General features: G+C 40.0%; 3 protein-coding genes across 6 annotated transcripts in view; 2 read left to right on the top strand and 1 right to left on the bottom strand.

Moving 5' to 3' along the window:
• Nucleotides 1-1,490: 1,490 nt before the first annotated feature.
• On the top strand, nucleotides 1,491-9,263 carry ric3a (RIC3 acetylcholine receptor chaperone a). The gene is made up of 7 exons (XM_088370394.1): nucleotides 1,491-1,629; nucleotides 1,991-2,193; nucleotides 2,439-2,653; nucleotides 2,756-2,825; nucleotides 3,717-3,813; nucleotides 4,004-4,161; nucleotides 6,086-9,263. The coding sequence occupies exons 1-7, from the start codon at nucleotides 1,547-1,549 to the stop codon at nucleotides 6,877-6,879; spliced, it is 1,620 nt and encodes a 539-aa protein (XP_088226520.1). The 5' UTR covers nucleotides 1,491-1,546; the 3' UTR covers nucleotides 6,880-9,263.
• The window catches only part of tub (TUB bipartite transcription factor), a 30,818-nt gene continuing 12,471 nt past the window's right edge, over nucleotides 7,284-25,630 (bottom strand). Inside the window, exons 2-13 of one of the 3 annotated variants that reach the window (XM_088370397.1) lie at nucleotides 23,234-23,306; nucleotides 17,712-17,763; nucleotides 16,470-16,632; nucleotides 15,579-15,716; nucleotides 14,950-15,105; nucleotides 14,704-14,825; nucleotides 14,099-14,290; nucleotides 13,896-14,008; nucleotides 9,933-10,047; nucleotides 9,630-9,728; nucleotides 9,361-9,532; nucleotides 7,284-9,253 (exon numbers count right to left, since the gene is read on the bottom strand). In XM_088370397.1, the coding sequence (XP_088226523.1) occupies nucleotides 9,120-9,253; nucleotides 9,361-9,532; nucleotides 9,630-9,728; nucleotides 9,933-10,047; nucleotides 13,896-14,008; nucleotides 14,099-14,290; nucleotides 14,704-14,825; nucleotides 14,950-15,105; nucleotides 15,579-15,716; nucleotides 16,470-16,632; nucleotides 17,712-17,763; nucleotides 23,234-23,271 (1,494 nt within the window). In that variant the 5' untranslated portion in view covers nucleotides 23,272-23,306 and the 3' untranslated portion in view covers nucleotides 7,284-9,119. The remainder of the gene's footprint in view (nucleotides 9,254-9,360; nucleotides 9,533-9,629; nucleotides 9,729-9,932; nucleotides 10,048-13,895; nucleotides 14,009-14,098; nucleotides 14,291-14,703; nucleotides 14,826-14,949; nucleotides 15,106-15,578; nucleotides 15,717-16,469; nucleotides 16,633-17,711; nucleotides 17,764-23,233; nucleotides 23,307-25,630) is intronic. The other 2 variants (XM_088370395.1, XM_088370396.1) reach the window with 2 other exon arrangements.
• LOC148400520 (uncharacterized) lies at nucleotides 10,341-13,071 on the top strand. Of its 2 annotated transcripts, none has more exons than XM_088370399.1 (4): nucleotides 10,341-10,568; nucleotides 10,965-11,008; nucleotides 11,084-12,047; nucleotides 12,229-13,071. In XM_088370399.1, exons 2-4 carry the CDS (start codon nucleotides 10,969-10,971, stop codon nucleotides 12,344-12,346), a joined length of 1,122 nt encoding a protein of 373 aa, XP_088226525.1. In that variant the 5' UTR covers nucleotides 10,341-10,568; nucleotides 10,965-10,968; the 3' UTR covers nucleotides 12,347-13,071. The 2 variants fall into 2 exon arrangements, with proteins under 2 accessions (XP_088226525.1, XP_088226524.1); XM_088370398.1 differs by having other exon boundaries at nucleotides 10,344-10,568; nucleotides 12,134-12,348.

Genomic DNA, 25,630 nt, shown 5'->3' with positions numbered 1-25,630 from the left:
GACAAATGTCACCATGCTAGTGAAATTGGTCAAATGCCTAACGGTAGCACAATTTACCTGGACAAACATACACGCAATATTGCGAAGTCTATTCGTGTAAATTACGCATAATCTAAGTGTCTGTGTTATGAGAGATCATCTGCTGTTCCATGATTCCATCTCACTTACAAACGATCATTTGCTTGCTACATATAATGTGTGTTTGTTCATATCTCAATACCAGCGATGTACTGTGACAGACAGAACAATGAAATGCTCATCCATGCGATGGCAGGATTTACAATGAACCTGTTGTCGTTCATACAGTAGAGTATTAGCTTTGTTTTCAACTGTGTTTCAACTCGATAGGACCAGATTTCACACTAAGTCCATTTTTGACTAAACTGAGATTGGATCATCGTTATTTCAGTCATTTTTGGTAGATTTTTCAAATATAAAGTTATGCGCTCTGGTGCAATCAAAGCTGGCAATCTACAACAGAGGCCAAAGCAACAATGCGTATTAGCATGTCAGTCACCGTGTTAATGTTAAACGGTTCATTACTCTCTTGTTAAGCCATTTAAACTTTAACAGGAATAAGTGAGAAGCATGTGAATGAGAAACTGATATAGGTTGCCTTGGTTAAGTTTTCAAATTAGGGTTTTAGAATAGGAGTCAAGCTTTCATAGCAGGGTTTACAACTAGAGTTAGGGTTTCAAAGTAGGGTTTTGAAACACGTTTAGAGTTTCAAAGTATTTTAAAACTAGGGTTAGGGTTTCAAATCATTGTTTTAAATTAAGGTTTCAAAGGAAGGTTTCAAACTAAGGTTAGGATTTCAAAGTAAGGTTTTGAAACTAGGGTCAAATTTGGGTTAAGGTTTCAAAATAGGTTTTAAAGTTAGGGTAGGGGTTACATTAGCATTAGAGTTTTGAATTAGGGTTAAACAAAGGATTGAAAAATAATTTCCAGTGAGTTGTATTGTGCTTTAAATTTGCTAAAACATTCAATGTTTCAATTTTATACTGAAATTTCTGTGTAAAGCCATTGCACAAGGCAGGCAACCCATGCATTCGTCCTTGATCTCGATCCGAAGGGAGAGAGCTGACATTGGCCCATGCAATCAATGGCAAAACTGCTTTGGACACTACATTGACAACCTTGAGTCCCCACAAAAGGCCTCCTAACTCGCTGATGCCGTATTTTAACAACTACTGAGAAACTTCGGAGACACTGCAATTATGTGTCGGAATTTGGGGAATTTCCTTATTGGGGCCCCTTCTATCAGGCTCGTTGTCAAACATTCCCAGAATAAAGTTAAGCAAAGTTATCACTTAGGAGAGGGAAAAAAACAGGTTATTCATACAATATTTGACCATTTGACTTTATTTTTGGTTAATTGTTATTAATTGTTATTGTTATGTATGTCAGTGATTTAATATAAGCTTCTCTGCTTAACTATTGCCCTGGTGTTTGTTTTGTGGGGGAAGCTTGCCTGGCCCTGCACTCAACTGAAAATAATGTTCTAGGAGTCAATCTTGAAACACTGGCAAAACGAATCTGTGCGGGGATGTACATGAGCCTGTACTGCCAGCTCCTGGTAAAAAGAGAGAAGCACACTCTAGGAACTGCAATATTTGGATGCTTTTACAGGTAAGTCATGCGCTGAATTCTCACGCCCCAAAATTAACTGTATGATGATAAAATTTTATACCAAAAAAATAGAAATAAAATGAAAAAAGTATTTATATTGCACAATTACCAGCCATTTAATCAATACATATTTATGTATGTTTAAAAAATATATTTTTAAATTCTATTTGACACTCATTTAGCACCCCACTCCCCAACCCCACAGTGTAATATTAAAATATAATCTATTTTTTACCCAACAGACTCCATACAAGCGGCATCCTGTTGAATATGGCCAGTCGCGTCCCTCGCTGGGGATTAGGTGATACTTTTTCATACAGCCTTTGAAGGCCGCTCATATAATCTGCTCTAATCTATGCAGGACATCACCAGATGAGCAACGACAGCCGAGAGTACTGGATTTACTGTTCAAGAGAAATCGTGTGGCTGTCGTCGAGTCAGACAACATGTCCATCACAACCTGTCAGAAAGTTACTTTGATATCATGCTCGGTCCTCTGTGTATCTCTCTTCTTACCCAGGATGCTTTTACCCAGAGCCAAAAAGGAGATGGAACAGCTGCAGGGTGAGGAGATTCATCATGCCATCATCCATCCACCTTTGGTCTTATTTTTGCTGCTGCCAGCTGTTGCATTAGACAAGAGTGTGTTTGGTCTGGTCATGTTGTTGTTGCCTAAACATGTAATGTTATGGAAAAATCATACTAGGTACATAAGCATAAGCATATGTACATTTTGTATTGCCTTTTTACAAGTTGTAGATCACAATATTTGCATGATTCAAGTGTAATATTGTTGTTGTCTTGTTTAGCTGGCCCTGGGTTCCATCCCCCAGGGATATATCAGGTGTCCAATGACCCAGAGCAGTGGGGTGCTGACCCGGTTCACTCCATGACATACATCGCTGAGGCCACTGCTAAAGTCAGAAGTATTGGACAAAATAGTAAAAAACACAACTTAATGGCTCAAGTCATACCCATATATGGGTTTGGGATTCTTCTTTACATCCTCTATATAATCTACAAGGTTGTTATTATTATTAACATTATTATTATGATTCATTATTATTATTATTATTATTATTATTATTATACAATGATACCTTAACCATCCCATTCCTGTTGACAGTTGACTAACAAAGACAAGAATGCAAAATCAGGACATTACAGAACAGCTATGAGCCTGGAGAAGAATATAGGTGAGTGCAGTACTCTAATTATTAGTGTAAATATAAATCGATGCAATTCATCTGATACAACTACTCAAAATACACCCACGAGAAGTGAAAACAGAGCGCACAGCTCTACAATCAGCAGAAAGACTGACGCTAATGCTATGAGAATGAGGGCATCATAGTCACTATAATATAGGACGCAATAATATGAAAGTGAAATACAGTTTACTATTTTGGTGTGATCTTAATTACTGCTTTACTGTGTCCGTCATTTCCATACATTTAAGGAACTGAGCCCTCAATGAAACAAAGTCTTTCAGTAAATCCTTCTCTATACTGACAATAGATTTATGAAACACTTGAAGTGCTTTGCAGAGACAAGCAGATGTGGAAGCGTCATCCTGAAAAAATAAATTTAACCAGGCACTACTTTGAGGTTCTGATCCTGGGGGTCGGTATAATGAGTTGTGTGGATTCATGCATCTAACAATTGAACACTTTAATCTCTCCAAATCGGCATCCTTGAGTTGTTTGGACTACAAAAATCTCTCCAAGTAATAAAGATGGCAGGATTGCAAAACCGTTTGGCCACACCCATTACCTTGTACGGTAGTCCCCAAAAGATGTGAAGTAATAGATAAGAATACGAAGTAGAAAAAGGAGAAAACTGAACGGAGTAAAAAAATAGGCCCCAAACAGATCATAAAAGTATCTCTGCAACATCTGGAGCGACAGATTACTCGCTTCTACAATCTTGGAGACTTCAAGTGCACAATAAAAAGAATATAAAAGAAAAAAAATGTGGATTCTCCATGATATGTCTGGGATGTGTACTGTGTACACTAAAAACCACTATTAGTAACTGGGAGTTTCCGTGATTGTCATTTTATTTCCATACGTTTGTGTTTCTCTTAGCAACCGACGATGAACTTGTCAGACAACAGGAGCGACTACTTGACTCAGAAAGGATCATGGCAAGGATTGTCTCAGGAAATACTTGTGCTTCTGGGAGGTTAGTTTGATGATACGGCGCACATACAAGACAAAAATGGTGAAAGAAATCACTTGATTCCTGGGAATTAAATGAATTTTTGAAACCAAAAAGCAGCTGTTTTGCAGCATGCACACCTTACTGCCACCATTGAATATCAACTCAGAGACTTAGGGTCATGATTCCGCAATGTCATTTTTCTGCGCCGTAGTGGAAGACGCAGGCGAAGTAAATCGACTCCAACAAAAAAGGAAGAGAAACTTCTCAGGCAGCTGAGGCAGATCGCACAACTGATGCAAGAAGGCCGTGTGGAGGCTGCCTCTCCAGAGATGGAGGCAGAGCAAGTCCCTTACAGTACAGACTGGGAAGGTACATGTCCTCTGCCTCTTTCCTACAACTTGCCACAAACTTTGCTTTCTCAACAATTGAAAGTGGTTTTGTCTTTTCTGTCCTACTGCCTCCTAAGTACTTGTGCATATAAGATTATGTTGGACCTTAAAATAAACCGAGCATCAGCCCAAAACCAATTCCTGGTATCAGATGTATGACAGAAGCGAGAACCTTACACAGGAGTTATATCTTATTTATATATGGTCTGGGAAGGCACTAATGCAACAAGCAGCAAATAAGAAAAGATGTGACAGGGCCAGAAAGAAAGAAGTAGTGAGCCAGGCAGCAGTGGGAATAGCTCTGTAGTGCCAAACAAATGTAAAATGAATTGCGTGAAAATGACAATAACTTGTCTGTTATTTATCCTTTTTGGAATTTATGCGCTGCTGTGACAAGTAAATTTCCCCGCTGTGGGATGAATAAAGTTCTATCATCATCATCATCATCATCATCATCATCATCATCATCATCATCATCATCACATTCAAGGAAGATACAGTATCATAAGGGCTAAGTAAAACAATTAAAAGACAGACTGCACATCAAGCAACTAAATCCCATAGGTGTGCGTCTAGGGCAGGGCTCGGCAACCCAAAATGTTCGATGAGCCATATTGGCCCCAAAAAACCAAAAACCATACCTGCAAAAATCTAAAAGCCTTTTAAAAGGCAACATAGATTGTCAATACATAAGCTGTATGCCTACTATTAAAATAACTAAATAGGCTACAAATACAAAATGAACATTCATTATTAATAGCTTATTTCCCCTGCAGCGCATCCTGGAGAGAATTACGCACCACATGACTACTGAGTTTAGCCGAACTTCCAATACAATATTAATGGGTTAGAGTTCACTTACCTGCAAAGCAGAGCTCTCTGTTCGATATCGGTCACGTCACACGACTCATCACAGGCCATTGAGAAAGTTGGAGCTGAATTGATGTCCTTGATTTGCTGATCGGCGATATTGTTTGCCATTTTAATTTCTCTTTCCGTCACTGTTTTTGCGGAGGGAGGCATGGCTTTAATTTGCTGAATGATCTCGGTTTTGGTTTTGCAGTCCGAAAATAGGCACTCTTGATATTTTAATGAATGGATCCTTCATGGACTCGCCATCGGTGAATGGTTTTCCGCGCTTTATTATCTCATGGGCTGCAACAAAACTTGCAGCAGAAGTAGAGTTTGCAGATGCAATCCACTTCTTGAAACAGTTTTTTTTTTCGGTCCTCAAATTTCTCCACCAGCATTGCAATTGCACTTTTGCTCTCAGTTCCTACTGGGTGATCGGCAGCAAATTTAGCATGCCTTGGCTGAAAATGTCGCTCTAAATTGTTCTTCTTGTTATTTGACAACTTCTCATTGCAAATCAAACATGCAGGCAATCCTTCAGCATTGGCAATGAAAGCAAATAGTTCAGTCCATTCTTTCTTAAAGCCTCTGTTCTCATCAGCAATCATTCTCTTTTTCCCTTTTGAATCCATGGCCCATTACTCACACACCTGTTTGCAGCTCACCTGTGCTGAGTCGCAGGATATGACGCAATTTTGATATTTTTCACCATTCTGAAATTCAGTATTTTTAATATATTTACAACTACATACATTTTTACAGCATAAGAATGTTTGTGTCATGATTACCATCTAAAAACAATATTTAAAAAAACAAATATTTTTCCATTTACACATTATTGCAAAAACTCCAGGGAGCCACAAGGGGAGTGCTAAAGAGCCGCATGCGGCTCTGGAGCCGCGGGTTGTCAACCCCTGGTCTAGGGAATCATGCTAGTGAATCTCCATGAGGACAGGGGGAAAGGCCATGTTTATTCCAGGAATGAAGATCCTAATTTACAAAAAACAAATCTAATATTCTCAGAAAATATTTTATTTTTATTTTTTTTATAGGTTACCCCGAGGAGATTTACCCTGAGTATGAAGGACCCGATTACAAATGTGAACTTGACCGATTGGCCCCAGATGAGTTTGTCAACCAGCCCACTGCAGAGGCCCTGGCAGAGCAAATGGAGCAAGAGGAAGAAGAAACTGTAGCAAGGAAACTATCCATAGTACAAGAGGAGGATGAAGAAGAGGAGGAAGGTGAGGATGTGGAGGAAGAGGAGGAGAAAGATGTGGAGGAAGAGGAGGAGGTAGAGGAAGAAGAGGAGGAAGAAGAGGGTGAGGAGCAGATAGCAGAAGAAGAAGAGGAGGAGGAAGAGGAAGAGGAGGAAGAAGCAGAAGCTGAGAAAAGACTTTTGCTGGTTCCACTTGCCTCCCAAACTGCCCCAAATACACAGCATGAGAGATTAGGTCTGCAAGTACAGAATGAGCTGCAACATCATAAAGGAGGGAGGAAGCATATTAGTTTTAATGACAGCAGAAATGTATTTCACTACCCAAAAGAAGATACCTATGAGGAGGAGGTGCAGAAGGAGGAAGAAGATGAAGATGCTGATGTGGATGAAGATGATGGGACAGAAATTGAAGAGGAAGAGGAGGAAGCTGATGAGGAGGATCCAGTGACAGAGGCGGAGAGACTTGAGTTTAGTAGTGCAGGATGTCCCAACCCTGAGGAAGAGGCAGATCAGGAAGAAGCAGAGTATTTGCCAATGCTAGCTTTTGCAGAGAGTGACAGTAATGTCCACAGAGACATTCCCAAAGAGGTCAGTGGGCTGAGGATGCGAAACAGGAGGGAGATATGAAGTGTTTCCTTTCCTGAGTCTGAGCTTCTCCGCTGTTATCCATTTGTAAATGGTTAAACGACTATAGTTTTACTCTATTGACCACTTGAAATGATAATTTTTATACTCTCAGGTACTGTACTTTGGTCAGATTAATATTATTTCTGAATTATTTCATTAACAGAGGGGGATCAACAATTTTGAATTTGCGCGTATGTTATTGAATGTCATTTTGGTAATTTTGTGAGGGAATGTAAAATTTTGAAAGCGCTCATAAAAGTTTTTTTACTATGTCACTTTGGGGTTGTTATATAGTAAAACCTGAAAGTGTTTTATGATGCGTAGAACTAAAACTAAATTCTCAATTATATTACAACATTACTTTATGATATGCTTTGAGTAACTTTTGCATGTTTTACAAGGGCAACCGTAAACATAATGAAGTTTTATTTGCTCATCTTTGTTGTCATAATCAAAGAGCGTTTTTATACCATCACATAATTCATACATACGGCATTCACTGTACATCATCACAAGCACTGAAAACAAAGTGAGAGAAGCAGGGGATTATGAACACGAACCGAAAAGCAGACTTCACAGCAAAGTATCAACAATTTTGCAATAGAAATCCAGAATAGTTAGAACACAATTAAGTACAAGAATAGCACATCTGATAAAGATTTCCTCGTGATCCACGGTATTCCACATTTGTGGAATCAGAGATTGTTCTTTGCCTTCATTCGTTTAGCTTTCTTTTTAATAATGATAAAGTACAAAATGTTGAGAAAGGAAGTCACCCAGCGCCTAAACTTCTCTATAGAAACTTAGGCTACCGCTTTTTAGATGAGGAACGTACTCAACTGTCACATCAGAGGAGTATAAAAATATTTCGAAGACGCAAATCGATGCAATATGCAAGTGCTGAGGCTGTGACAAATCCATGTCCTCTGTTACATTTTCAAGAGACATCAGACAAAAACACAATTTTACATCGGAGTGAAATGTAATGAGATTTCAAGAATATAATCTCGAAGCAAGTCATAACGGAACTGATTCAACTGATTCTTCTATTTGGGCTTCTAATCAATAATGTTTGAATCATTTAAAGCAACTCTATGCCTTTCTACACTGGCGGAACTAAGGGAGGAGGGGGGCACTGGCCCAGGAAAATGATTAGACTCCCCAGATGCCAGGCTAGATCATTTGCTTTTGGGATTTTTCTTGATTTTTCCAGGATTTTCCCCCCCACTTTTACACCTGTCCCTCAATGAGAACAAATAAGGAGTTTTCATAAGATATTTTGGGGAATCTTTTGGGTTTGTAAGCCTGTGCGTGTTTGTTTTACAGACCCTCAGATACATCCCTGGCACCTCCATAGGGCGCCAAATGAAAAAAATCCGAGCTCCGCCAGTGCCTGTCTACTGTTTAGTGACTGCAACCTAGCAAGTGCATGTAAGCTTAGCAAGAACACAAAGCGCTTACTTAACAGCCAAAGCACCACACTGCAGTAATCAAAGGCACACGAAAGGATTTACAACTATCTCATCCACTACCGGCTTTAAATTAAAGTGCACCATTATTCTATACATTCACATATGTGACCCAGTGACGACGATATTTTACGGTACACAGCACAGGTTAACATGCTTTTGTCCTGCTCAGGTCCAATCGTTTTGTGTAGATGTTTTGTCTTTGATGTGCTTGTAGCTCCACAGAGCCAATACTGTCCAAAGAACAAATCATAGAATAAATACATAAATAACAAAATAAATAGCTTTTGACATGCGTGTTATTTTGAATCTAGGAAATCGTTATAAGTATTCATGCTGAGGATATGGGCTTTTTGTTTGTTTTTGTTTAACCTTGGGTTATTTTCATGACAGGTACGTACATAAAATGTAGCGAACTTAAAAAATGTACAGTATGCAATTATTAGTCACATTAGTCGCAATGTTAAACCGCTTTAGCTGGTACTTAAAAGGAACAGTGGTTCTTTAGAATATACAGATACTCCAAAATTTTTACAAAACAGATTTTTTTTTTTTTAAAGTGGAGTACACTTTGTGCTTGATGCCCTTTACTGAGCATCTTTGCTGCCCACACCACCCCACCCCACCACACTCATCCATGCAGAACTTGAGACCAACAAAGCATTTTGTGATATACAGGATGCCCGTGGTACTCTGTGTTTTGGAGTTTGCAGCCCGAGTGTTACATGAACAGCCCTTGATGAGACCACACATAGACCATTAGGCTGCTGTCTATTCGCAGGCTAACTTGCTGTCGAAGCTGGAAAGAGCGATGGCAAAGGCTTGAAGGGCGCACATTGGGTAGTTATAGTCCATGGTGAAGACGTCCTCTGCTACACGCCCAAACTGCATCACAATGTAGTCAGCTGAAAAGACAGACAGAGCTTGAAATGTTTGCAAATTACCGTGCTTTTATACTCATAACATAAAAATGAAGATGGCTGATCACTCTTTAACCACTCATGGAACTCACGGTCGTTGTCGTGAATGATTTGGAAATTTTTGACAGAGGCCTGAGTGACTCTGCCGTGGAAGTTGAGCACATACGATTGTGTGTCATCATTCCACACTGGAGTTTTGTTATGAAGTTCAATAACACTCTCTGTGTTCTTGTTCTGCCACCTTGCCAGCAATGACTCATGTTCCTACAATAGAAAAAGGAAACACCACAACAAGTCAGTCAAAAAGCTCAGCTCAATATTCCAATGTGGATGTTTTAGAGGATGAAATGGAGAAACATACATTCCGTGGGCGAATTGACACTCTCTCATGGTCCATGTTCATTCCTGGGATAATAACGCTCATTTTACGAGGTCCCTTGAATCCCAAGACATTGGTTTCCTAGATTTAAAAGATCGACATGTATTTCTAATCCAAAACATATGGCGAAAATATCACTATAGTGACTATAGTGACTATGTCTCCATGCGGTCATTAAACGATGCATGCAAGTTTTCAGGTGTTTTTGTTTTGAGCTAGCATACAAAATGTCATTGACCTGTAAGAAAATTCTAGTCTAAAAAAAATAAGACTACAGGAACTCACATAGCAAATGGCTGCAAGCTCTTGGCGCGTGTTGCTGTCCTCAAGGCTGGTGGTGGTCTTCATAGGGTTGACACCACTGTCATACACAGTGAACTTGGTCCCCATGAGATTTGACCTGCGGTGCAATTAAACAAGTAAGCTCCTACTTGCTTCTTTATTGTAAGGGAAATGAATTTCATCAGAAGACTCGACCTCTGCACTCCATCACCCAGAGGCCGAAGATTGCCTTTTCCGCTTTTCACGTCATTCAATACTTGCCCCATCAATTGCATTCATGTTTTTATCTTCCTTGTATCGTATGTACAGAGCAGTGCAATGACAAACATCTTCACAAGAACTACATGTATCATCATAATGATGACATTATGAGTGATGCCATAAAGTGTTTTATTCAAAGCATTTCAATTTAATGAATATGCACTGTTGGGGTGAAGCGCCTGTTGCCATGACTGATGCTTTGGGGTTTTAAGAGAACAGAATGTGGAAATGCAAAATGGATTGACCTTTAACCCAAATGATCTGGCTAAGCATGATTGTAACTAGGATAATGCCTGACCAGCAGAAGGACTTGCACCTACAACTTCCGATGGCTTTGTAACTAGAAACCTTTACAAAGACAAGTTCCTCCAGCTTGAGGTAAGTTTGTGATTACGCTGTGCAAGTGCATAAAATATGAAAGGCAGTTCTGCGACAGTATGGGAATCATCTTCAAATGAACTGTCAGGATTATATGACAAGGGAATGACACTGTGTGATATCGCATTGTTTTTGGGGCGGAGCTAAAGCTTGTCACTGCTTCGCTGCAAAAACCTTTGGAGGCATCAGTCTTACCTCGTACTTAAAATTCAAACATTTTGTTGTTGCTTACCCTCTACAGTAGAGAACTATTTAAAACAGAATAAAAACATCTATTTTAAGTCTTCAAAGGCGTCATACATATTTGTCATTAGTCTTCAAATCTGTTAAGAGACCATCAAAAGCTTAATGTAAATGTATTACTCAATAAATGCTTACAATTTTTGGTTATTTTAGCCAAATGGATGGACAAGGAGATGGAGACCATAATGGTCCGAATCGTAAGTACCCGATAAACATGATTTCTATTTCCATTTGGCATACGTTGTCACCGACAAACTTTCGTTGTCTTACAGGCCACCATATTCACATTCCTACAGAAGATCAACCACCGAATGGAGACAATAATGACATGGAATTTATCTTCCTCTTGCATTTTATCATAAATCATCATATGAGGGTCTTCAGACAAAACCAAATTGGCTTTGTCAATGAAAACATTGTTAATGTCCACATTGAAAATCACGCTGATCAGTTTAATCATATAATTGAAGAGAATGAAGAAAATGAGGATGATGGTGATTTTGCAGATGAGGTTCAGATGGAAGTCAACCAGGAAGAAGAAGAAGACGAAGAAGAAGAAGAACCTCAGCCAGGACCATCGAGAAATTATTCAAGGGATGATGCTGAACAGGAAGAGGAAACAAGAATTAGGAAACGTTCCTGGTGGTGGCACGAGTTTGAATACACGTCTGACAGCAGTTTGGATCTGGATAATGATGAAGAGCTTCTACTTGTTAGATCCGAGGAAAGGTTAAGAGATGAAATAGATTCAGAAGATATTGAATCGCTTAAAAGTGTCCACGAACTCCCAAGCTGTGCTGATCTGGCTGAGGAAGGAGAAGGGACCAAAGAGAGCCAAGACCTCAGTGAGCAGGAAGCAAAGAAAACCGCTGTGTCTGGAACTTCGGGGGTGTTTCTGACAGAAAAGGCTGGACACCTGTCTGAAACAAAAGGAGAAAAATATTTCCAGTGGTGGCATGGAGTTGAAGATAACAGCTCGGACAGTGGCACTGACTTGGATGTCGAAGAAAATTCTCATCCCTGTCCTTCGGAAACTAAGTCAAGAGATGAATCGGTAGAGGAAAAGGGAGAGAATGATTTGCAGGACAACGTCTCATCAATGCCTAATTGTGTCCATCGGCTGGCACGAAGCATTACGGAGACTGATATGACTGAGGGGGGGCAAGCTTCCGTGGAAGACTTACGTTGTAGTGCACAAGAGGCAGAGGAGCATCCGGAACCGGATCAAAAGACGAGGTGAGGTTTGACATGAATTTGTAAGAAGGCTTTGATGATAACTGTTCTGACACAAGCACTGATTTTGATTTTTTCATGACTACCAGAGGGTGGATGGATCTTGATGGATCTTAGAAAAGCTCGGGGAATTCCGAAGATTAAAAAAATGCAAATGACTACTAAGTAGCCATCTTGCTCGCAGCTCTGGGAAAATCATCATGTCCGAGGGAAGAGCTTCCACCCAAGGCACAGGTTTGGGTGAGCTCGAAGCGATGAATGAGCTGCTGCCGACAGAGAAGTGGACAGAAAACAATGGCTAAGGGAGACAAAAAGAAGACAAGGAGTTTCACTACTTCACGAGAGTCAACAGCATGCTCAAGTTGCTACCTGACTCATTGCTTAAATGGGAGCAGGCCTTGAGAGGCTGAGTTAAAGACGTTTTGCCATGTAGCACAGAGAAGAACTTCAAACTGTGACGCAAATCATTTCAGATCCACTGTTGTCCCTGAATGCGTTCAATGAACGAAAGGTTGAACTTGTTCATATTTTGGATGAACGTGAAATGAACAGAGTACATTTTTGCTTTGTGAATGTTTTTGTGAACGCGCTCATTCTTGGCTCAATGAACAGTTTTGAACGGCAGTTCATTTGTGTTCAAGGGTGCCAGGTTTTCTTTTCTAAGACTTCAAAATAAAACCCCGCTAAACACACTGTAAACAAGGCTCAAATAGGCGATTTGGCAACCCAGCCAAAAACTAAATGTGACCCGTGCATGGAGGAGCGAACAAAGCGCGATAACGCTTCGGTCAATGCAAACTCATATGTCGCACGACAACCGAACAAGTTAAGAAATAATACATTCACAAAAAATGAAATGTTAGTTAAATCAAATACAATATTACTTTAAATGTTTTGCACATTGAATACTTCATTTGTACATCCTTTGTTTCCTACCTCAGTCTGGCACCTACAGCAGATTGTGTTTACACATTCTGGACCACAGTCATGTATTTGTTCAATTCATTAAAAGAAAAGGACAGTTCAAGCAATTTTGTCTTGTATTTGAGATTGTGAGGTGATAGCAGCACCTGGATACTAGAGGGAATGGAATGGGTGAAAACAATGAGAAAATGCCAATATGCCATTAGGGGGAAGAAAAGAATTATGAACTTTTCATTTTTGGAACAATAGAACTTAGTTAAAAAAATGCAATGATGAACTGAACAGGGTCATTTTACAATTTGTGAACTGAACTTTGAAGTATTTCATGTAGAAAATAAACTTTCCCAACACTGTTCAGATCCAAAGAGGCCAGACTTTGTAGCACTAATATGTATACGACAAAGGGTTGGGCTAGGACTGACAGTCGATGTGGACAATGTGTTTGTCTTGACCTTTGGAGGACCTTACAGACTATACAGAACAAGGCTTTAATACATCATAACACTTCCTGTGACATCGTGATGTTGCTTAGACGCCACACAGCTGGGATCACTCCTATGTTTTAAGGTTTTTAACTTGTACATAGGATTCCATAATTTTCAGAACAGTGGATGAAAAATTTCTATACACCCCTGTTTTTTAACAAAAATAATGCGACCACAAGAAATAATTCCAAAACTTTTTCCACCAATCATGTGGCCTATAACCTGCACAGCTTTATTGAAAAAAGTGTATCTTGTAGGAGGAAATAATATAATAATCACATTCGAATTGTTAAATGAAATGGGAGTTGATGTCTTAACCTAAATTTAGTATAATCAGACTTTTAGTACCGGTACCGTTAAACCCGGTTTCACAATGATTCAGTGCCCAGGCCATAGAAACCTAAATATAAAGATACATGATTTAACAACACACCAGATTTACCTCAATTTACCAATGAAGCTTTCTCCACCTCGGGACAGATCAGTGGGATCAATGGAGATGAGGTAATTGGAGGTTTTACTCTTTTTTCTCTTCCGGCCGGCTAACAGAAACACCTGAGACAAAACAAAGTACAGTAATTCATTCTATTTCTTTTGTTTTTTTTTAATAATATTTTAACACTGCCCAGTCTACGTCATCCTCACCTTCTTGCCATCTTCTCGTTCCAAGTGCAGGTAATAGGTGGGATACATGCCTCTGTCCATGCCTTTCTTATCCCTGGTGATTCTACACTTCACTCGGACCCCCTGCGGTGCAGGTCGCAATGAAAACTCTTCAAGGTCTTCCACATCAATGGCCGGTTCATTGACCGGTGGAGTTGGTGCTGATGCAACCTCCTGTAGAAGTGAAAAAATTAAAGGTGAAAGTTGGTTTGGTTGGATTAAAAAAATGTCTTTCAACTGAGACTGGCATTAAACAGCTTGAGGCAAGCACTCCTGGTTGTTGTGACATTTGTTGCCCCCATCTCGTGCCCGCAATTTAAGACATAAAGATTGGCCATGTGACAGCTCATGTCTCATAAATTGAGTCATTCAAAACATTTTTAATTTGAATTTATCACAAGATGAGTTGCTTTCAAGTCCACCAGATGTTGAGTAGAACTGCCTGTGAGATCCTCCAAACAAAAACATTGTATTTGTAATGAGATATTTATCCAAAAATGAACAGACTTTTGGAGAGTAAAAGAAAACAGTAACAACAACAAATAAGGCTACGGATAATACACTATGGTCTCAAAGCATACTTTTACCTTGCAAGACTTTTTACTGGTGGCCGAGCCTGGTCTTGTGTTGTTATTGAGCTGTGAGGAAGTTGAGCTAATTTCATCGTCATCATCTTCTTCCTCATCAAAATTCATACTGCTTGATATGCCTTCACAGATCACAACAAAAAAATTAATAAAGTGTTAATGGATGCCAATTTTCAAAATAGGTTCAGCAACTTGATTGGAAATGAGGCTTTGGTAATGTAGACGCTAAACCAAAATAAACTGCACCTTTTTTGAGCATGGTCACCCGTAGGTCCTGCTTGCTCTGTGACGGAGTGCAGCTCATGACCGGCTCGCTCTCGCCATCCTCTGCCGAGGGGTGACCCACTGTTAGAATTTGGATTTGGCCGTCCTCTGACTGGCAGGCCAGGCTATCCATCCCTGCTGAGCCACAAACAAATGACAGAGTGCACCTGAATACAGCTGTTGCATTGCTCGGAGAAAAATGAGCATGCATAACTCCAGAATTGAGTCACCAGATTTAGGACCTGCTTGTAAAATGAAAAACTTGACTTGGTAGTCATGAGCCACAACTTACATTTTATTTTTCTAATGTAATACTGAATGATATGACTCTAATGACTGTGGGAATTTGTCAAGGCTGCATAAAGTTATTTCATTTGAATTAATTTGATTAATTTGCATTGAGAGTTTAAAAACTCCAAGTCTTTAACTGGACTTTCAAATCGTTTATTTATTGAAGTTGAAGTTTCCCACTGTGTATTGTTTTTTTTTTTTTGTTCCGTTAGATTTGTCTCTTGTTTGGTCTTTGGCCCTGTCTGTCAATCCAAGAAGCTTGTGAATCGTTCATCTTAAATTGTGTCTGTGTCTGACTGACGGGTTGTCATTGGGCTGACCTTTGTGCTTCCCTCTTCTCTCCTTCTTGTCGCTGCCTGCTTGAGGAGTGGAGCTGGCTGACGCTCTGCCTTTTTTTGCTGAGCGAGGCGGCTGCAGGTCTGCTTTCATCTTCAGCTCCTCCTGCTTGGCTTCTTGCACTAAACAGAAGTAGTCAAAGTCACACTAGCAACTCTCAGGCAGGATGCATGTAAAATATGTGTTATAAAAAATAGAACACTGTATACATAGACTAACCAAACTTAAGTACAGTTGCACAACCTAATGAGCTGCAACCCTTATTTTACTGCAGCTCTTAATGGTGTTCATTAGGTTGTCAAGGTGTACCGAATGGCAAGGCTATTGAGATGCATTTTGGTAAATACTTGAAATTAATTGAAAGAGAAGAGCATATATAAACCTGAAGGATTTAATAAAAAGGTGACTAGGTGTCAGAGGATTCAGATTTTGCAGCGCGCAGATAAGGCTATTATTTCCTTTCTCTGCAGAATATTAAGCGGCAGTGAGACATTTTGCCAATGTACTTTTTCCAGGCTGAGTGACAGCTCATGAACCTGGGCTCAGAGGTGGATATTAGATCTGTGCTTTGATTTCTGTGTGCCGGCACATGCAGTTTGCCCTGCAGAAACTCACCAAAGAACGTTTCAGGTGTCATTTGACCATAACATTTGGTTTAATTCTTTACTGCAGCTCTTTCTATCTAATTATAAATACAAAAACAATTAATTACATCTTGTTAAGGATCTGGATGAAAGCTGCAGTACTGTACTGTGTTAGCCATAGTTCCAAAGTTTGGCCCGGTGGAGTCTGTTAAGAACGATTGTTCTTTAAAAGTCACAAATAGACCCCGACCATTCCCATTTATCAGACAGAGCGCAATGGGTCCAACTAACCATGGTAGATGGTGCTGCTGTTACTGCTGAGGTAGGATTCCACCAAAGGAGCCTGCTCCTCACTCTGTTTGGTGCGACGGGTGCGAGATCGTCCATCCACATTAGACTGGACCATCAGGGGTTCTTGACGCTTCTTCTTCTGCTTTTGTTCAAGGAGCACTCGCTGTACATGAAAGCAATACATTTTTAGGCTCATACCGCTTTCATGTGATCTTAGATCGAGCCATTCCTCTGGACTGTCACCCACATGTTCATTTCCCATCCAGAATTTATCAAATATTCAAGGCTTCTATTAATGGAGGATTCAGTGAAGAGCATGAGCTCCAAGCTTGTCGTCATTGTCAGGTTGGCTGTGTGTCCTGAATTTAAAGCTAGAGTTACTTGCTGTAGAGAGTAAAATGCAAATTACACACCAAAGTGAGCATGTCATCAGAGAGCATATTGACCCATGTGGCTTGCATGAGTCAAAACTTATAGAAGGGTAGGTATGTAGAACACAGCAGGGGACAGACAAATATAGGTGAGTATAAAAAGTCTACACACCCCTTCAAATGACTTTTTTGTGAAATAATTTCAAAACCTTTACCGCCGTTACTATATTTTTGGACTGTGTCACACTTTTTTAATGCAGGCAATATATTATTATTAATTGCTGTCTCCCCAGGCAATACATACAGATATAACTTTACTTTTATGAACGTCTGATTTCTTAACAGATCCTAAATAAATTCTCTGTGATGATACACTTTGTTCGGCACTGAGAGTATAAAATAGATCAGGCATAAAAAGCTTTCATCTGTTAGTGGAACACCACAGAGACCAGCTGACCTTTAGAGGCCACACGCCGGCACTGCAGGAAGTGGTGTCAGGATAAAAGTGCTGTTTTATCGCATGATGTCAACGTGTTCCTCTATTGCAGTGATTCCCGACCAGCGGCCGTAGCACTCCAGTGGGTCGAGAGAGCTCATAAGTGGGGGCCATGGTAAAATATACTGTTTCACTTCTCATGTCAAAGCATCTTTATTTATGAATTACACAAATATTTTTGTCCATCAATCTTGGCCAGGGGTGAACAACTAGCGGATTGCGGGCTGGCCATATGTGGCCCAAACCCATACTCTGGGTGGCCCGTCATTAAATTAAAAAAAGATGGAATAATTTCCCGCTCACCCCAAAAATTGTTTTACGTTTTTGTCACACACTATAAAAATGTTTGGTCAAATATTGAACTGTAACATTTACCTGCCGATCAAGCTTCTGTTGTCGGAGGTTGGTGCCCTCATCATCTAAAGTGCTGCAAAAAAAAATACAAACACAAAGAAAACATACAGAAAAATGTTAACAGTTTATTAGGGTCAATATTAAACCATATACTTATGGAGTGGACATGACTTGTGGTAGTCATTTTAATGTGCATTTCTTTTTAATATGTTTAACAGCATTTTATTATAGTGTATAGCTGTCTGCAGATAATTGAGTCTTTTTATTTTCATTTTAAGTTTTGATCAATTGGCAAACACACTACCTTATACCGTGCTGATCTAATATCTTGGCTCATTACCTGCGCCAGGTCACCATGGTGACAAGTGCTGCTGCAGAATAAGTTCACTTCAGCGGATGACATCAAACCCTATTAATAGGGACACTGCTAACAGGTCAGACAAATGAAGAAGTGTAATCGTCGTGCCATGATGAAAGCGTATTACTGGCTTTTATTTTGGGGGGATATAGACTTAGAGAGAGAGAGAGAGAGAGAGAGAGAGAGGGAGAGGGAGAGAGAGAGGGAGAGAGAGAGAGAGAGATGCAAATTTGTGGAGGTTTACTGTACTGCCTATCACAATACTACCTTCTCACTAATTTTGTGAATATGAAAATGATTTTGTTTTATAGTCTCTTTACAGAAAATGTTTGTACACTGCATGATAGTAATGTTCATCTAACTGAAGCTTTTTATGAGTTTGTGAATATGAGAACATGGTGTTGCTACACTTGTTATTTGAAAATGAGAACTATAGGGAACATATGGACAACAGCGTCTGTCAGAAGAGGTTCAACAGCTTGTGAAGCGCTTTTGGGATTTGGATCTAATACATCATATTGACTCACACAATCTCGCTGATATTGCAACAGAGAATCTGCTGCTGCTGTGACTTCTGGTCGGCAGCATGATTACAAGTCACTGCAGCAATGACGACGACTGGCTTGGCACACAAGTGGCTGCACAATGTCAAGCGCATATCTGATTTGCCGTCATTAAATGCATTTTGTGAGTTTTGCCTCGCTGAGCAGAGTGTTCTTCCAAACACAACTGGGTAATATCCCGGTCTCTACAAACAGTCATATTGACTTAAATCTTATCTGACTTGATGGCGCTCAGTACACTGACTTAATGTCATTGGTCTGAGCAAATGTTTAAAGGTCAGTGTAGCACAAGCAATGAGAGTAAAATTAGATTCTGAATGATTTCAAAGATGGCAGAGGTTTACGTTTATAAAGCATACGAAGGCAAGTGAAAAAGATTAACCAAGTCTGAAAGAAAACTGTTTTGACAATATTGTATAGGAACACTATTTTATTATTTATATAACCCTAAAATCAGACAGTGTTACCTTTTCTGGTATTGAATAATTGTAACAAAATTAATTTTAATTCAACAGAGAGCAATCTGTGTACCTTATGCTTGCAGTTTTAACAGTCATGTGGTCCACTGTTTTTAAATAATTTTTACTTTTGACTAAAATACAAATTGGTACGGTGGTGTTATTTCTATTGCTTTCTTTGCTAGGACAGCAAACCGCAAATGTTACCCTTCTGTACTAATCCCCACTTCATATTTCCTGAGCTTTGAAAATCTCACTGATTGTTCCTTCAACTCTCAAGGCTGGGCATCCAAAAGAGAAACATCAATGGCTCCTAATTAAAGGCAGTGAGGTGCACTCCAGAAGAACTATAAAGGAAGATGAAGGGTAGAAACCTATGACATGGCGAAGGGAAACAGACAAATGTCGATGATCAAATTAAAAGTCCCTGTAAAGTGAATATAGTCAATGTCTTGTAAATTCGACACAGCACAGCAAAGAGTGTTGACAACTTTGTTTTGAGTGTTAACACATTTGAATGATTAGAAAACTCACTGGGTATACAAAATGAGCTTTCAAAATCATTAAAAATCAAGCCGGTCTCTCGACTCTCAACTGCTGTAGGTATTTTCCACTGAATGTGAAACAACGCTTCGCTCAACTGTCAACTGTCAATCAAACACCAATACTATCATCTAGAAAAAAAGGTGGCCCTGTCACTGGCTGCCACATCGGGCATTTTAACACCCCCCACTATTCTGCCTTTCTTTATGTTATATGTGCACCCTCAAGGCCAACATAGAGGCGCACTAAAGCAACCATGACATATTGAGATGGATAATTGCACGTTACAGTTGCACTGGACAACTGCTGGCGCAAGAGGGGCAAATCATGCCAGATTCTAAAATGTGTCAAGGGGTGCTGTTTTAACTACGCACAAGAAAAACTGAAATGCTGAAAAACAGTTTACCACAATACGTAGCTCCATATCTGATTTCGACATGGTTCTCAGTCTTTGTACTTGTTTTCAGCAATTATCATCAAACATTGAATAAGGAATTTAGAAATCACTCTCAAATATGACTTACTGTGCATGGTCTCATATCTCCCGGCACCACTGTAATCCTGTTTGAATCGTACAATAAATTAAATTAACTATAATTTTGGTTCTTCAGCAGAGCATTGAATTCTCATTATAAATAAATCAGGATCCCTTTAAAGGTGTGGATACAATAAATTACATTCACTTTTCTCTGTTATTGTGAAGTTTCAAGAGGGGAAGTGATCAGCTAATTTCATGGGCTCCAGTGTGACGTTTCATGCAATTGTTTTTTGTTGTTGCCGTTTTCAATGTTTACTGTATAAGCGATGGGTTCTGCTATTGAGTTCTAGTTGGGCAATAGTGATTTACTCTCTCTATGCTTAATATAGCAACAGTGCTGAAAAGCCAGTTCGGCATGAGTGACAAACATTGTATTCCAATCACACCCGCATTGAGGTTGAGATGTTTCAAATGACAGAGGGGAAATAGCGCAGTTCGTTCACATGTGAGAAGGGAGGCTTACACAGATGCAATAAAAAAGTATTTGCCTCCCACTCTGTGTGAAACGTACGGACAAACAAAGTCCTCCACGTTCGCAATCAGTTATTAAGTGTGTGAATAGGCATTAAATAGGAAGATAATGAATCAAACAGAATTATTCCCATGGAGCTCCATCAATTCATTATGCTCGAGAGTCTTGTTTAGCAACCCACAGATGGTGAGCAGTGCCTGGGCCTTTGTTGATCTTTGAAGGTAGCCTTGTTAGTAAAAAAAATTCTATTGTTGGTATAGTGCTTTAATTTTATTCATTCATTCATCATCCGAACCGCTTATTCTTATGATGGCCGCGGGCATGCTGGAGCCAGCAGTCTTTAGGGTGGTTGGCAACTGAAATTGCCGCCAGCCAATCTCAGGGCAAACAGAGACAAACAACCATTCACGCTCACAATCACACTCACAGAAACCAGAGGACCTGGAGGAAACCCACACAGGCACGGGGAGAACATGCAAACTACACAGAAGCCGGAATCAATGATTCATTTGGGGTTTTATTTTCGGACTGTTTACAAAAAATTATCTCTTGGCAATCTTCAGACCCGCATGCATGTGATTCAACAGCAACATGGTTGCTGTGAAGAACACATCGATAAATATGCCGAGTCTTGTTTCATGTTCATAGCGCAATGCGTGAAAAAATAGTTGGAAGGAAATGAATCACGTGATTGCTACTCACACCGACCTTGAAGGTGAAGAGCTTGTTTCGTGGTGGCATATACCATGGATATAAATACAGCGGGGCAACAACCACTTAGGTGGTCTTTTTTATGTTTCTTTCAATTGTAATATATTATATAATACATGCAGTTTTTTATAGTGCTTATATGCCTTCGGTGAGAAGCGGGGTAAACCCTGGATTGTCGCCAGCTAATCACATACCATAGACAATTAAGCATTCAAACTCACACCAAAGGACAACAACGAGTCGTCAATGAGGCTAATGATTTTTGAATGTACGAAGAAAAAATCCAAACTCCACACAGGAAGGCATGAGTCCGGATTCGAACCGTCAAACCTACCAGGCCGATGCGCTAACAAATGAACTGCTGCGTCACCTCCCCAACCAAAATCATTTGTGAGAATTTACGTCACCTAATAACTATGAGCAGCAGGTGCGGCAATGTTGATCGTTTTTACTGTATAATCACGTCAACCACACATTTGCGTCAGATGCCGCTAAGCCTGAAGAAAAAAAAAGACATACGCCACTCACACCCACCAGCCTGTACAAGGTGTTAATGGTGCAGTGCCCCTGGTCATAAACACACACAAGAAAATGCACTCGCTTGTACACAAGTTAGACTAATTTCACGACTGAATCGGTGATTTTTATTCAATATACGTATCCGAAAGAAAGGAAAACTGTTGGATTCAAAACAAAATTTGCTTGATTGGGCAACTTCACATTAGAACCCCACCCCCTAAAAAAAAAAAACACTCCTCTGATGTTTCTTGCTGTCCTAGTTAGATTCCCACAGCAGAGAGGGAGATGGGATTGAATAGAAAAAGTCTAACATCGGTGAGGTGTGCAAGTACAAATATGTTTGTGTGAAATGTATTTCCAGAAAATAAGCACACTGCATCCTGTATTTCTAATGAGATGAGGCAGCCCATGGATTTTTAACGAGAGCCACACAAAATGAGGCAAACTGTTTATTGTGTAACCGACGACCTCTCTGTCCCCGCTTTCTCACTTGTCTTCCTTAAATTTTAGACACGGGAAATTTGTTTAACATTTATTTGCTCCTACCACTGACTGCCTGCCCTCTTTTTTTTTTCTTTTTGCATATTTTGATAGTTAATCATGAAGAATGAGAAATCCGAAATGTCACATATTTTAAAGAAACAATGGAAACACAACTTTAAGATGATTTTATGCCATAAAATAATACTGTTCATGTAACTGGCATTATAATACTAGTTGACGGAAAATATTTATCTCAAAATGTATTGACAATTCAAATTGGATTTTTAGTATTCGGCATGCTCAGGGATGGATTTACTCATTGCTTTACATCTGAATATGCCACTGCCCATTCAGATCATCCTTATTTCTATCAGTCTGGAAATGACACTTCATAGCCTAGGGAGCAACTACTACCTGTCAAGGGTTGCCACAGTGAGTCACTGGAATAATATGTTTGCCCTTCCTGACAAAACATGGGCATTTTTATTCACGCTTGAGAATGGACAAATTGCCTGGAGACCCAACTGGCTATTACCTTTCATCCTGACTGGGATTTGAACTCCAATCCCTGTGCCCAAAGTCATGTCACCCAGTGAACAATCCACCCACTACCACCAGTTTCCAAAAATGTTACATTAAAGTAACTTCAACTACAGCTAATGTCCAAAATGAGGTCCTGAAGCGCTGCAACTAATGATTATTTTAATCGAATAATCTGTTGTTTATTTGAATCTTTTGTCCCACCACGACTGTAGTGACTCAAAGCAGATCATTACACTCATTTGGATCATTCTGTCAAATCAAGAGTGCACCTTTACATCACAGACATGCACACACACACACACACAACTGCACACTGGCCAAAAGATGCAGCCTGAGCCTACTTTGGTTACAGTACCTGTAGGGAATCCAGTCGGAGGTGTGCTTGGAGCTCATTTTGTCTCAATCACCCTGACTGCGAGGCTGGCGGCCTGCAACAGCACCACAGCAAAGTGGCTAAGTGGTCTGGGGACAGGATTCAAACGGCGAGAACCAACATAGCCCGATCATCACTGCTCCTTGTATCCCCCCGAGTCTTCGCTCGTATGTCTGTCTTCTCGCCGCGGTATGTCAGATGACTACCAATCTACGCAGGCAGCCGCTCTCGTCAAGTGTTGTACGATGTGCACATGAAATTAGCCGTGTTCTTGTCCTCCTGTGCATGTGTGTGTGTGCGTGAGTGTTTGCAGTCAATGCCTCTCCTCTTCTCTGCTCATATCCACCGCCTCTGCTCTTGACTGGATCTAAATCTCCCTCCGTTTCTTGCCCTTTAAATCCCCCCCACCCTTCTTCCTCCCTCTCCTCCCGATCCATCTCTCTCGTGCAGCATCACCAACAGCAGTATCAAAGCGTTCAGTAGGAGAGAAAAAAACAACAACTATGGAGAATCCCTGTCTTTTCTAGCATCCTTCATATTCTCTTTTGTTCATTTGCACTCTGAATGCAAATCAGCCGACTCAGATGTGTTTTCTGGAATCATTTGATTGCCCTCCCAGAGTACGAGGCATTAGCATATGACTGCGGTAACTAGTGTTAGCAGCCTTTAATTCCACACTCGCCGCAGCCAGACAAAGGCGCCCAGTGATAGTGGCCACAGCTCACGCACATCTGCTTCCGCCCTCCGTCTGATGCCCCCCACTGTCACACATCACTCACTGTGCTCCTGGGCCAAGTGCCGAGTCCATCTATAGACAGTTAACGCAGGCGGCTTCCTTGGGAGCACAACCGCTCCACAAGGAGTCGATTCAAGGCGGCCTCATCAATAGGCACATATATCTCACGTGGACGTGTGAGGTACTGCTCAGTTCTGGGGTGAAATGATCGGTAATCAATACAAATAATTGGGAGGGAGAGTCTTTTGACTTGCCTTGCCTGAGAAAGAGCCACACACAATGTTAATAATGTATGTAAGCCAAAGTACCAATGTGTTGTGAACTTAAATGACAGGAAAACAACTCGAAGTTCATTATTTAACTAGAAAATGCAATTACTGGAGTTGTATTTGGATTCTGCAATGCTGAATGGAAAAAAAAACATTTTGTGGAATGACTGGGATGATATTGAACATAATCATGTGACATGCGGATATGACAGTGAAGAATGTGGCAATGATATTGAAGAATGTGGAATGATGTGGAAATATTTTGAATGATATAAAATCCTATTGAATAATAAAAAATGGTTCAATGGTATTCAGTAGACAATAGTTATCGTTATCATATCAATGACTGACTTCTATTTTAGTTTATGTTTCACTTTCGTCTGAATAACAATATTTGTGACAAAATAAATGCCGAAACGTTTTAGTCAACATCTGATGTAACCTTCACGAAGACACTAATGGAACACTCGAGTGGAGGGCGTGTCAAAAACGCCAAGTCTCACAGCTTCATAGGGAAGTTATGATTGCTTAAAAATACACAGTTATGGAGTATTTTTGTTTGCAAATACATATACATATGTCTTTCAAACAACCAATTCTACGGTCAAAATCCAATTTCTAGCATTTGTTGTTATTTGTGTTTTAATTTGTTGCACAAAATTCTCTTGGATTTGAGGATGAACAGATTGGAATTTGGTGTTTTAAGCACAAGGTCAAAGAGGTGAAGGAAGAAGATGAGCGGATTTGGCACACATGGCCACAAGGATTTTTGGATAAACTTGACCGTGACATCAGTAATTTACAGTCTGGTCATACTGTAAGTCTCTTCACTGGTCACATGACTGGGTTCATAACATTCAAGAAAATTTATTTAAATCTTCACCTATCTACCTACCTATTGGAACTAATTATTAGCAATAAACGAGGGATCACTGTAATCCATTCTAGCAGCCACCCCCAAATAAATAGCAATGTTTGTGGGGGGGTTAAAAGGGAAAATAGACTATAAGAGTCCACCTGCCTCAATTCAACCTTGACAATGACCTGAGAGAGAATCTACACACACATTCCTGCTGAATATTGAGAGTGAATGGCTGCCTCGCTTTGTCTGCCCTGTGAGTAACTGATGACTGTCTTTTGCTTGAAAAGCAGTACAAAATGGATGAATGGATTTTCATTTGTTATTCATTTGCAGCCTTTCCCAAATTTAAGGATCCAACTTGGGCGTGGTAATTTATTGCTCATCAAAGGCAAAGAACTTTTTGACTGCTGTAATAAAGTATTGTTATAGAAATGTCAGATTTGCCCTTTTGTTTGAGTCTGATGGATGAAGCAAATTTGGGTCATGAACTCAAACATTATGGAGAATCCTTT

Source organism: Syngnathus floridae, chromosome 3 (assembly GCF_059516105.1).
Source record: "Syngnathus floridae isolate MCC-2025c chromosome 3, RoL_Sflo_1.0, whole genome shotgun sequence".
Lineage (NCBI taxonomy): Eukaryota > Metazoa > Chordata > Actinopteri > Syngnathiformes > Syngnathidae > Syngnathus > Syngnathus floridae.
This window is presented reverse-complemented; position numbering and strand designations above follow the sequence as displayed.